A 13,139-nucleotide genomic window follows, 5' to 3' on the forward strand; every position below is an offset into this window, starting at 1 on the left:
ACCTGATATTCTGCATACAGTACATAAATGATACTATACAAAACGGACATTTTGTGCAGTAATCAAATCATTTTGGAGGTATACAGTATTGATTATAAGTATATTGTTTTGTATCGATTTTACGCGTCGAAGTATCCACATCATATACATAATATGCACCGCGGTTTATTTACATTATTTACAACGCAACTATTTTGGCTATTCTTATGAAATGACGGATAAATTGGTGCCGTCATATAAATGTAGTGAATGTAGTCACAGTTGTTTGACGAAGAAAAGAGACTACACTGAGAAAATCGCGCCCGGTTTGGCCGGTTTACATGGGCAACTAAAATTAGCTATAATTTAATAGTGACAGTATCCGCGGCTAACGTCATTTGAGTACTTTGAGTAATTTCCTTTTGATTAATGTTTAACCTAGTTCGTTATATTTTTACAGGCATAAGTCAAAATGTTTATGTTGGGACAAACGTCTGGTTGCTTAGGTATTACAGGGCATGAAAACTTTGCACTATTCTTGGATCCCTAGTTATGATTATATCTATTGCGGAGGTGGCAGTTCCATATTTTAATATTATGAACAATCTTCCCGAAACACATACAATGCCAAACTTATTGTATGGATTTGTTTAAAGAAATAACTTAACTTGTGATATGAAATAATATAAGGTATAAATATAGAAGAATACAATTTGTATAATAATAGATGAAAACCCTCCTTCTAATGAGTTTTGGTCAAGATCATATTACACAAATAATGAATTTTTGCTATCTTCCCAAAGCAGATCCAGACCCTAGAGGGGATTAATAGGTGACCGATCAGGGATAATGGGAAAAAGTCAAACGCACCTTTTGACAACATATTTTAATTTTAGTGCTTTCAATCTTTTGCATTTTATTCACTAGTTTTTTAATTTGCTATCTTTTATATATAATAGAGCTATTAGTATGTAGTAAGATATTTTTACTTAGGACCTTGGAGGAAAATATGTTTTGCAGAGCCTTGACCTCTTAAGAATTTTTGGTTTTGGCTGTGCATACAAATACACATTACAAATAAACCAAAAAATTAATACATGGGCATTTCTTTTTTTACACTGTTTTTATCTATTTGGAATTTTCAGTTTTAAAAAATGTGCACAAACTTCAAATAATGATTTCTGACCAGTGAGCTTTTTGTATTACTGCATTTAGTCAAGTTCATGTAAATGTCCTGACAGTCAAAGGTCATTAATGCCTGGAAAAAATTATAATCACTATAATACATGGTTCTGATTCCTAAAACACTATTAGTTCATTATTAAATTGAATTCTGTTAATAAAAGCAGATGATTTGCTACTCAATTATATATTACCTCTATACCTTCATTTTTTTAAAGCCACTCCTTGCTCCAGCTACCAATAAGAAATTGTCAAAACATCCAACATTACTACCTGGTGAGAAGATTTTGCTGCAGCAAGATGCAATATGTGTTGAAACATATCTCTCTCCTGTGGAAGGAACGTTGCATCTTACAACATTTAGAGTTATATTCAGTGGTTCATCACCGGTATGTTTACTTTGCTCAAACCTGAATTTGTCTTTGGCCTAATTTTTTAAACAGTTTAACCAATAATACTTATTCCTGGTCTTGTGCCATTTAAATTCTGTAAAATCGAGTTTTTAAATGTTCTTAATTTTCAAAAATTAAATTTAAAAAAACAGCCTTTTGCAAAGCAGCCTTTTGTAATAATTTTGTACATTGTTGACTTAAAATATAGCGGATTTAGTAACATATGAATACAAATTTTTCCTTACCAACTATGATAAGTACTACCGAATACCAAATGGAATACAAGCTGATGCATAAAAAATGTTTAGTTGTCCCCAATGAATATTGTATAGGAAGCCAATAATTGTCAAAGTTCTACTCATTTTATCAAGTGTGGTATACTAGAACACATATTGGGTCCAAGCTTGTTGTAAGCATTCCAGTTTTCTGTTGCAATTTTGCAATGGTCATGGAACCGGTAATACCATTTTCCTTCAGGATGTAGAAGACGAGGCCATTGGTGGTGACCACCATACATCCCTTGTATCCAAGAAAAATAGCAGTCAGTTTGGGAAAAAGAAAGGGTTTTCAGATACACTTGAGAGGTTTAGAGAAAAAGCACAGCATTTCCAAAAGAACTTGCAACATTCAAAATCATGGTAAAGTAACAGTCATGCAAAAGATAGTTTTTTTATAAAGTGCATGGGGTAATCATCACCTGTCTTAAACTTGCTCTATAATGAGCCAGTGATGCCCTTAACTCATAATGTGCCCCTGGTCTAAACATTATACGGCTGATTCATATTCGTCGAGTAGCAAATTGTTTGGAGCGGATCGCCCACCAGTTTTCACAAGACCGAGTAATATATATAAGACAAAGATATATAAATCATTCTCTGGGTGTTATTCTTCGTAAATTAAGGCCAAGGTTTTTTCTTCTATTTTCAGTCGCACGTTAAGATCGACTTACAAGGGAAAGTCACAATTTACATTGAACAGATCACATGAAAATAACGTCGTTCAAACTTCCTGTGGAGAAAATTTAGACGACAATTGTAAGTTGATTTCTCTACAGCCCGTAGACACACCGGAATCCGATGAAACAGAGAAAGGTAAACAGATGCTGCACGCATACAACCTTATATCTCATCTACTTATTTTTTCATTCGGACTATTTCATATCGGGTAAGGTGGCTTGTTCACGACAATTCGATATGATCATTTTGGCCGCTTTAAAGAAAGTGTACTAAATAATAACCAATCCTAACCATTCAACTCTATCTTATTTCTCCGCCCTATAGATTTAGTCAAGAGTATTTGTAAGTGCTCTGCGAGATTTATTTTCGGACTTAGTTAATTCAAATGTGCGGTACAGACGATTCGAACTTAAACGCTTGGATATCAAGCAAGCTGTTTCAGCTGGAAATCTAAAGGTTTATATAAAAAACCTATATATTCTGAACAAGTCCATCAAAGTCCGTTATTAAATAGTTTTGGAAAACTCTGGTACCAGTGGACGTGATGTCGATTCCAGAATCGTTGACCTAAAAAACATTCTGACACTCACATGTACTGGTCTTACAATTTCGAAAGAAACTATGTGGTATAAAGCCCGTTTTCCAATAGGCAATTTATTCGTGCAGATTGATAAAAAGTAGAAAGCGATTCTTCTTTTTCGCGGCAAATTTTTTCGCAAACTAATCACCGCACCGCATTTCAGATATCGCATCGCGCAAATAAATTCGCCTGGTGGAAAACAGGCTTAAGGCCCACACACACTGGGCGCAACGCAACGCGAATTTTTGGGGTTTTTTTAAGCAAAATAATTCAATTCTGGAGGGAAATTTTGAGAGCTATGGGCCCCAGACATGTCAAAGTATGCTATCCTTCAGTAATTATCAAGAATATCATAACATGATCAAACTTGCTTTTGCTGTTTTTTGTTGCTTTTGAAACCTCAGAAATTCGTAAAAATCGCGTAGCGTTGGCGGACCGTGTCAGTGAATAGGGACCTTAAGCATGTAGGACGGTAACACGACGACGGCAGCTATCAATACAATGCTTCATTGAAAAGAAATGAATTATTAATTAGCTATGGGAGTTTTAGGCGCGTGATCTACGTTCTGTTTACAACGGCAAAACGTCGTTTATTACGTCCTATGTAGAACGTCTGCATTTCAGGACCCAGTGAGCGCCACCTCGAATTAGCTCTATAGAATTGTCCCTAAAAACGTAAACACAATGTTTTCAACGTCTTAAATCTCATTAAACTGGTACACTGATAATATACAACAACGCTTTATCATAACATTAATTCAAAGGAGTATTCCAACCACGTCGTCGTCGTGTTGCCGTCCTACATGCTTAAGGTCCCTAATATCGGCCTAAAACGTTTGCATATGTACGCGTGATTTTCATTTATACTTTCACAGATCTTGTTCAACATGACATCATCGTATCTATTCCATGTACAAATGTTTACGATATTCACAAACTACCTAAGAACTCACTCGTGAAGGACCCGAGATTTTTTGGGTTTGGTGATGGCATTGAGCTCATGTGCAGTACTCTGCAGGTTTATAAGGTAAAGTGATTACCTTCTCTGGCGCTTTGCCTCTATATGAAAAAGCGTAGATGGCACCTTCTCTTTCACAGAATATGTATAATCAGAAGTATTACTAGGGATAGTTTTTCCAAAATGAACGCGTCATGCACACGCCATCACACTTGCCGCACGGATGGCTTCCTGGATTTCTTACCATTTCTGTTGTGTTTGGTAATATTTAATAGAGTACTGAACTTAACAATAAAACCTGACAACACAATCAATTTGAACAATATCATATTTCACTTGTCTCTTAATCAAATTGTTACCTACTATACGGGCAATTACGATGCCTCTAATGATTTATGTCCTATATATAGTCGTATATAAATAGACATATTATAGTTTTAAAAGTTCTCAAGGTGAACTTATATGATATAGATAACAGACTATAGCAGAGCACGCCCTGATAGGTAGAGTGAATCTGACCTCTTCATTGAGATGACCTAGGTACTGCTACAGGCTACAGAGAGGTCCATATCAATTTCTAACGGTGAATTTTGATAATCCTTTCATCTTATATAGTTTTGTCTTCCACAAGGTTCTGATTACAATGCGGATAAACTCGCCGCAATATTTTCAAAGTATACAAAACACCTGGTAAGTTTTTTTTTATCAATCATTTAATAAGGTTTGCTAAGGGCGATAATATTTCGCGTACAAATGCACGAGCAAACAAAACTTGGCAAGGAAAATTTGTCAAGGAAAATTCGTCCGTCTCTACGGGGCTTTATACTAGATTGCATGTAGACTATTTTTTGCTAAATTATATTACTGCACAGTTATCCGGTTGATTAACGAACCGAAATTTCTATTCTTATACATTTAAGCAGCAATGCAACTTAATTCAGCACGGGTTTTTTTCTTTTACTTTTTTGCTCTGATTAATTATGCTTTCTGCATGATCGAAACTATAGATGTGATACTGTAATTGGGGGGGGATACATATTCGTATATCCTTTTGTCTGACAGATCTCTTTTGTATATGTATGCGCGTTTTCAAAAGAAATCCGTTGGGCAGAACATCATATAAAAAAATTATCACCACCCCTTCCCCGAATTATCGCCCTAGTTTCGACCCTGCATGCTTTATTTATTTAGTATAGTGTAGTTTTCCGACAACACTCACAACTGCATGCTGAAGTTTGATTACCATTTTTGATACAGCCAGTTTTATGTACATGTACTGACGTAGGAAATAAAATCGGTAAAGAAACGTTCTTTATAATTGTCGAAAATTTCCTGACAAGGAAAAAAAAAAGCGTTTTCCTTAATCTCGTGCTAAAACCTTTACTCGCTACGAACCGTTAAAACAACCATTAAAATGTGAGCTAGGCTTCAGTGATTTGATATTCTGAATATAAAATATATAAACTTTGTACATGTAGGCTCAAGACATAAAATTGAAATACAGTACTGATCAGTACTGAGTATTCAAACACCTCTTTTTGGCCCTCACAAAAAAGCATGACTATTTTTAGATTCTAGAGCGTCATATTATGCACTCCCTAGCAGTTTTAGGAATTAATTGGTCACTCGCAAGCAGATTTATGACCAAAGATGTGGCATTTACCACTTCTTTTTTTAAAATTCAATTAAAATTCAATTCATGACTGTATTAATTTGATTGCTAGAACTTTTTCACTTTTCCCGAATAATCAGGCCTTTTAGTGCAAAGAACAGTTTTTAAGTGCATAAATTTTTAATGAGTATAAAACATTAAATTCAAAACCTGACAACGTGGGTCTTTTAGTGTTGTAAATTACCACGTGCAGATATTGACTGAGATTAAGAGAACCTATTCCAAATACTTGTAGACAAGGCATACTTAAAAAGTGTTGGACATAAATTTTTAAAATGCTTAAATGTTTTGTTATTTTTTTGACCGGCCATAATTTGATCGACAATGAAAACTATACACATCTTACTGGCCCTATTCGATCTTTATTCAAAAATACAAACACTTTACTATTCATTCTTCCTAAAACATCGATATCTCACAAATATCCTCCCAATTAAACAATAAACTTAAAAAGGTAGTAAATGGCACTTGTTAGGTTAAAAATGTACTTCCGGTTTAAAATAGTAAGTTAAAATAACTGCTGAACAGTGCGAAAAATCTCGCTCTGGAACATGTAATATTTTTATACAAATTGCTTTTGTTTTAAAGTAGATATGAGGATTTTCATGAGGGCTGTAAAAACAGTGTTTGAATACTTTTAATCAGTAATGTAGCTATGTCGTATGAATTTTTTTCCTGTCGAACAATTTTATGTATACTCGTGCAACTTTAGGGTTTTGAAAAACTCACTCGTGAGTAGTGCATGGCCTGAAAGTTTTATCAGGAACAACAATCGTATACTTGTAATATACATGTAGTATTATGTAGTATTTGAATTTAATCGCAGGGATTACCTTCCTAATATCCGCACTATAACCACGATCGCACTTGTCAGCTACCTTTGTAGCTCAATAGGAAGAGCATTGCATGCACCGGTGTCACGATCTCAGTCCTCCCCGGTTCTGAGTACTCTCCTTGTAACAAGTGCGCATGTGCAGCCTGGGAGGATAACTGAGCACGTAGCACGGCGGGCTCAGTTCTCCCCCAATCTTAACGATCCCTCAAAAAACTGGATAAATATTAAAGCAAAGAAAACTGTTTGGGTAACAGGTAGCGTTGTTAAAATGTGTCACGCAAGGATTTCTTGTAATTGTGGGTAATTTTCTGTTGTATAAGATGAAATGAGCACAAATTTTCCTTATTTTAACCGTTTTTTGTGACTTGTGACTCCGCAGGAAGCCTAGCATGTTTGTTGATGATTAATCATTCAATTTTCAATCGTCTGTCTCATTCATCCCTTCATTAGCCTCATAAAACATCAGTCAGTCTCACCCATCCCCTTTGCCCAATATCAGTCGATCTCACTCGTGATCTGATATGTACTAGTTAATAAGTTGTTCAAAAATAATCAATTACCTGCACGAAAAAGTTTTAATGCACTTAGCTACACACTCTGCAGACTTATTACTTATGGGCATTGCAAAGGCTTCTGGCTTGAATTCAGTTGTGTCTGATTTCCACTCGAAATTAAGGCCCTTTGATCCTTATACCTTGTAGTAGTTTAGGGCTAATGCTTCTTGCGAGCAGAACCTAATTTGAACTGGCTTGCATTAAGTTCAGCTCATGATGAGCATCTAAACCGGCCTGAAATGTTACGCCACATCACGTCATCATGCAAACGCCTCTCACGACGACAATCGCATTCGTATATCCTACTTAAAACTTTAATATTTCATTGCCGATGTGATCATCCTAGCTACGGCCTTGTTTTTCTGGAAATGTGAGGCAGAAACAATGTACTCCCAGCCAAAGAAAGGTATACAAATATGCTGAAGAAAATGTAATGTTCATCAGGACTTTTCCTGGTGTAGCGTTGATTGATTTCTGATTAATTATTGATTATGAATTATTTAATATTATCATGCTAAATTGCTAAATCGAGTAACAGTAATGGTTATGGTGCTTGTGAATAGTGTATAAATCTATACCATGAATCTAAACGTATATTTTTGCACCCTTTCAAAATATTTATATATGTTTAAAAACATCGGTCACATATTGATCTGGAGGTATGCGATAGTTATTGTATAATTACATAAATCTGTTATCTGTGCATGCATGTGTTTCGTTTAAAAATTTAAAAATTTAGTTAAAAAATACCTTTTGCATGAAATCAATGCGATTTTGCTCTAAGAACGCATATAAAACATCAGGGGTCGGTTGTATCAAGCCTGTTTAGTATAGAAAACAAGTCTATCGTTTTATTCAACAAGCAAACTAACCTTAATACAAAGATACTGTTTACAACTATATATATTCAATGTTGGATATCTTGTCACGTTGCCTTTGCTTGCATGCTAAACCCAACATTGCCAAGGGGATGGGGGGAGAATATCCATGAAACAAGTAAGTTAATCGGAATGAAATGAAAATTATACTTCACCAACAGTGTTATTAACAGGTTTTGTCCATGATTGTATGGTGTTATTTAAATTTTACTTATCTTAAGCTAAACGGGCGTGATATACAACCGGTCCCTGCTGCTAACGTAACAACTAGCACCAGCAAAAAATTCCTCCAGCCCATCTAACCGTTTAGCAAACTTCTTATTCTTTATCAAATGCCTCTGATCACTGGGGCCGGTCGTACGAAAGCTGGATAGATCACGATCCACCGGATGATGTTTTTCAAACGCTCAAAAATTGGCTATTGTTTGGTATAACGTGGGTTAACCTTAGTATTCCAAAATTGAGGATTCGCTTTTAATTGTTCACTGAAAATCTGTAGTTTCACTGCTTTTCGGACATTTTTATAACGCTTGAAAAAGTCACTCCTTCATTTATAACGCTACCCAGCCTTCATACAACAAGGCCCCGATCTATTTACATGGATCTCATGCATCTGAGGTCGGTTGTAGGAAAGTTGAATAGCGTTATCCAACGGATAGTGTTTTTCAATCGCTCTAAACTGCCCGTTGTTCAGTATAACCTGGATTTAACCTCAGCATTTTCAACTTGGGAGTTCTCCTCTTTCATAACTATTAGCTCAAATCTGTAAATGCATTGCTCTTTGAGAAAGCTATATGGCATGTGCAATCTCGTAACGAAATTCCTAATATAAAGAAGAAAGTCTTTTGTGACTTTATAAACAGAAGATTCCTTCGTTATTTTAGTCGCCTTCTAAATGGTTTGCAATCGCATATAGAGAAGCAATATCTCACACGCGTTCGTGTGATATTTTATATTCAAGAACATCACAGAATTTTTATGATTTTGAAGGTAAGCGGGTGTGGTATAAGCTGCCTTTATCAGATTTGTTACAAGATGTGTTATTTTTACGTGTGTATGTCATATCGACAGCAAATTCTGAACTGTGTTGATCCTTTACTATCGTTTTAATGCACCATATGTATATATTTTGTTTTTGTTTATGTTCACATTTAGTCGAGTTTCGACGCCTGGGTTTGCTGACATTGGATTGTTGGAGAGAATATTGTAAGCGTTCGTTATCAAGAAATTATTTTCAACCATCTACTTTCAATAGTTTAATGATTTACTTTCCATGCATATAAGATAATAGAACTAAACAATGATAAACAGATTTTGCTCTTGCCTTCTTGGGGAATTCGGGGGGCTGGCTGCACAATTAACCGAAAATATTTAGATTTCCGACTCTCTGAAATTCCTTTATATGCGTTTTTGACCGTTGACAATAGTTAACTAGGAAGCTTAATCAAGTTTTACTCTTTTTAGTGCAAAGTTTCTGTGAAACTTTGCAGTATTGTGGTGAGTGGCGAAAATTCACATCAGACAGTCAGACAGTCAATCAGTCATAGTGTAAACTCCGGGGGGCGGAGTGTTTTTATGCGTATAGTACATTACCAGAAATTTGGGACAAGATGGCGTCTTGCATTCGGATAAAAACAAACATGGCGGCCAAATTTCATGCGAAACAATATGGCTTAATCACAAAACTTTAAATTACGCTTCCTATGTGTGTTTTTTTCTTGGTTCGGAGTTCGAATTCTGTAAATCGCTCAGAAAGGAAGAGTTATAACAAAAATATTCACTCACTTGCAATCCTCGAGGTTCCTGAGTGCGATTTATATACAAGTCCAATTTGAATGATTCGGCTATATAAAGCATAGTAATATCGGTAAACATGCTCTACAATCTGGTCAAATACACCACTTTCCTTTTGGACGATGCAAAGTTCGGAGTTGGAAATGTCTTTAGTTGTGATATAGCTACCGATATAACTCATAAATATCTTCGTATTTTTTACCGCCACGGTTCCCACAGCGTTTGAAATTTCATAATTCTTCAGTGTGTTAAGCATCCGGCCATATACATTTGAAGAAAGAAAGAAAATTTTCTCCGCCATGTAAAGAAAGGCTTCTAAACTTTCGAGCAGCCATTTTTTTCTAAACTTAATTTAAATCTAGTTCACAGTCTTTAAAAGCGAAAAAGAGCCCAAAAATTGCGTAATATTGCGCTCTGGAGAGTCATAAATGGCCATGAACAAGTGGCGCCTTGGCGCGCGCAAATTCAAAAATCAAATATGTCTGACATTCTGGAAAGTTACAAGAAGCTTCATATCGACTGGAAGCTGAAGTTAAGTACTGAAGGGCCTTTAACGTATGTAAATCGGCAAGTTGATTCAAGGAGGCAGATTTTATTTACTCTAGATATTCCATGGGGGTTGCTCCAATTTTGGAACTCGCTTCTAAACGTCACTTCCGTAGATATTCGATATGTAAATTATATTGATTTCCTCAATGCAAGTGTTGTGGACGGATGGTTTACTATTAAACGCGACTGCGAACGTATAGAAAAGTTGCTTCGGAAACAAGCTAGCTATGTCAAAACTACTATTCAAAAGGCCAAAGGAAGGAAGAAGAAAGAGTTGGAACACAATGTTTACAGAATCAGTGTTCAAAGAGGAGAGATTGAGTCAGCAGAAGAGTACAAATTACAGGCAAGCCAATGCAGTCAAGAATTTGAACAGTACAAGAAGAACTACCCTGATTTAGAAAATGCGAAGAAGCAACTATATGAAGAAATTATTGAGGAAGTCAATAATTTGAAGGAGGAAGTTGCTGAACTTAAAAATGAAAACAGCGAATTTGCTGATTACATCGAAACACTTGAAAGGAGAGACACGTTAAATTGTCAAGGGAGAACATTTCAAGAGGTAGGAAAAAAACAAAAAGTGAGAAAACTTCGGCTGCTTAAAAACAAAGCACAATGTGCACTTTGGTTTCTAAAAAGCTTCGGTCTAGAGCTTTCAAATATTACACTCCAAGATAAAGAGGGTACTTCTCACACCCTAGACTATGATGCATCCAGTGGTGTACCAGGTATGAGCCAAGATAACGAGGACAATATTGAAAAAGTTTTGTTTTTATTGGACAAATTTTGTATAGCTGATGAAGCTTACCATGAACTATCCATGATTACAGATGGTCTACCAAAATCTTACATTATCAAAAAGTCAAGATCAGACTTAAACAAGACATACTCTATAGAAAGAACACAAGGAAAGTATTTAGGTGCAAAACTTAATTTTACATCTACCCTAATGGACCATGTAAAAGATCTACTAGTCATAAAACCAGAGTTAGAGAGAGAAACAATCCAAATAAAGTTAAGTGGCGATGGTGCCCGAATGTCCAGAACTACGAATTTCATGATGTTCTCATTTGCACTCCTACAACTTGAAGAAAATGTCATGTCATCAAAGAATAATAGAACGGTTGCAATAATTAATGGACCTGAAGACTATGAGACATTGAAGGACTCACTACCTAATTTTTTCAAAGAAATTAATGAACTTATTCATCAAGGATTTATATTAATTGATGGTAAAGAAATCAAATTGGAGTTCTTTCTTGGTGGTGATCTTAAATTCTTGTTAATGATAATGGGCTTAAACTCTGCTTCATCAAATTATGCCTGTTTATGGTGTAAGGTGCACAAACAAAACAGATGGGACACAAGCAAGCCCTTGAACTTTTACAATGAGGGGGAACAAAGGAGAAATTTGGCTGAACTCAAAGAGATGTGGCAAACTAGTGGAGAAAATTTTGGGTGTATCCGTCCCCCCCTGATTGATATAGAGCTAGACCATGTAGTGCCAGATGAGTTACACCTATTGTTAAGGGTGACAGACCGGTTGCTTCAAAACATAATTGATGAAATAATTGAACGGGATGTGATTGCAGATTTTAACAAGCCAAATACTCAACCCAAAGGGACACTGTTAAAAAAATTTGTAGACAATATAAATGAATTAGGTGTACCATTTTCAGTTTGGTTTAAGAAAAATGCAGATGGATCAAGAAGTAAAATCGAAGACCACACCAGCTTAGTTGGGGGCCAAAAGAAAACCTTGCTAAACAAACTCCCTGATATATTGCATCATTATCTCTACCCTGAGACATGTGAAATTGTAACTCAAATATGGAGAGATTTCAAAGATTACTATGATTTGATCACAAATTTTGAATTGACATGTGATTCATCCAGCATCATATTTAACAAAGCAATAAAATGGATTGAACTGTTTTGTTCTTTAAGAAATACTAGATCTGGCTATACAAGGGATAGAGTCACACCTTACATGCACATGATGTGTTATCACATTCCAATTTTCATTCAACAATATGGTTGCATTAAGAAGTTTACGGGTCAAGCTGTGTTGAAAAAAACAACGACGACGCCAAAAGAATTATGTTCCAAAAATCTAATAAATGGGATGCTGCCAAGGATATCCTCCAAACAGAGAGCAGGCAGTGGGACTTAAAGCAACATGTACGTGTGAAAGGTCCTTATATTAAAAGAAAGGCTGAATACTGGGGAGGAGATATCTGCAGAGTAAGGAAAGACAGAAGACGTCTTTCTCAACCTGCTACACCCCAAGTAGATGATCACGACATATTGCATTCCCCCCCAATCCCAATCACAAATTCGGTGGATTATGGAAAGTTAACGATCATGCAGTTACGCAACATTGTCAAAGAAAAAGGCCTCAACAGACGAGGGCTGTCAAAGTTTAAAAAGCATCAGCTAATAAATTTAATTGAAACATCCTAAATGCTTCAAGAGTTTAACTGTCTTGTTTCATGGGAACAAGCAGATGTATAGATGCTACTGGTATTATTCCAGTAGGTGAATTTTTTGCTTGGTTGAGAAACTACAAATTTTTAATTCCTTAAGCTTTCAATCTGTGAATATGGATCATTGCCAGAGGAAATTTTGCATATTTTGGTTATGAAATAATTAGTGGTTGTTACACCAAAGAAAAACATTACAATTGAGAGATGAAACCATTGGACTGACAAGTGAGGTATATAATGACATATGATATATCTACAAATATCATGTATACAAGTGTTGCAATTTGCTTTAATATACTTTTTCCACACCAATGATGTCACTTA

The 13,139-nt window shown here is 35.6% G+C and overlaps 1 protein-coding gene and 1 pseudogene across 1 annotated transcript; both read left to right on the forward strand.

The window, feature by feature from the left end:
- Positions 1–211: 211 nt before the first annotated feature.
- LOC114543813 lies at positions 212–9,269 on the forward strand. Its single transcript, XM_028562655.1, has 9 exons — positions 212–226; positions 1,380–1,550; positions 2,031–2,191; positions 2,481–2,644; positions 3,965–4,116; positions 4,663–4,737; positions 7,455–7,514; positions 8,871–8,976; positions 9,142–9,269. Exons 1-9 carry the CDS (start codon positions 212–214, stop codon positions 9,267–9,269), a joined length of 1,032 nt encoding a protein of 343 aa, XP_028418456.1.
- A 989-nt stretch (positions 9,270–10,258) lies between these two features.
- Positions 10,259–12,792, forward strand: LOC114543812 (annotated as a pseudogene).
- Positions 12,793–13,139: the final 347 nt, after the last annotated feature.

This window comes from Dendronephthya gigantea, unplaced genomic scaffold (assembly GCF_004324835.1).
Source record: "Dendronephthya gigantea isolate DGI-Jeju-01 unplaced genomic scaffold, DenGig_1.0 000560F, whole genome shotgun sequence".
NCBI lineage: Eukaryota > Metazoa > Cnidaria > Anthozoa > Malacalcyonacea > Nephtheidae > Dendronephthya > Dendronephthya gigantea.

What these genes read in the sequence shown, in the direction of transcription:
- LOC114543813 (XM_028562655.1), top strand. An exon ending in ATCCGATGAAACAGAGAAAG is followed by an intron (nt 2,645 to 3,964) that starts GTAAACAGATGC and finishes ATACTTTCACAG; the next exon opens with ATCTTGTTCAACATGACATC. An exon ending in CAAAGTATACAAAACACCTG is followed by an intron (nt 4,738 to 7,454) that starts GTAAGTTTTTTT and finishes TGATCATCCTAG; the next exon opens with CTACGGCCTTGTTTTTCTGG.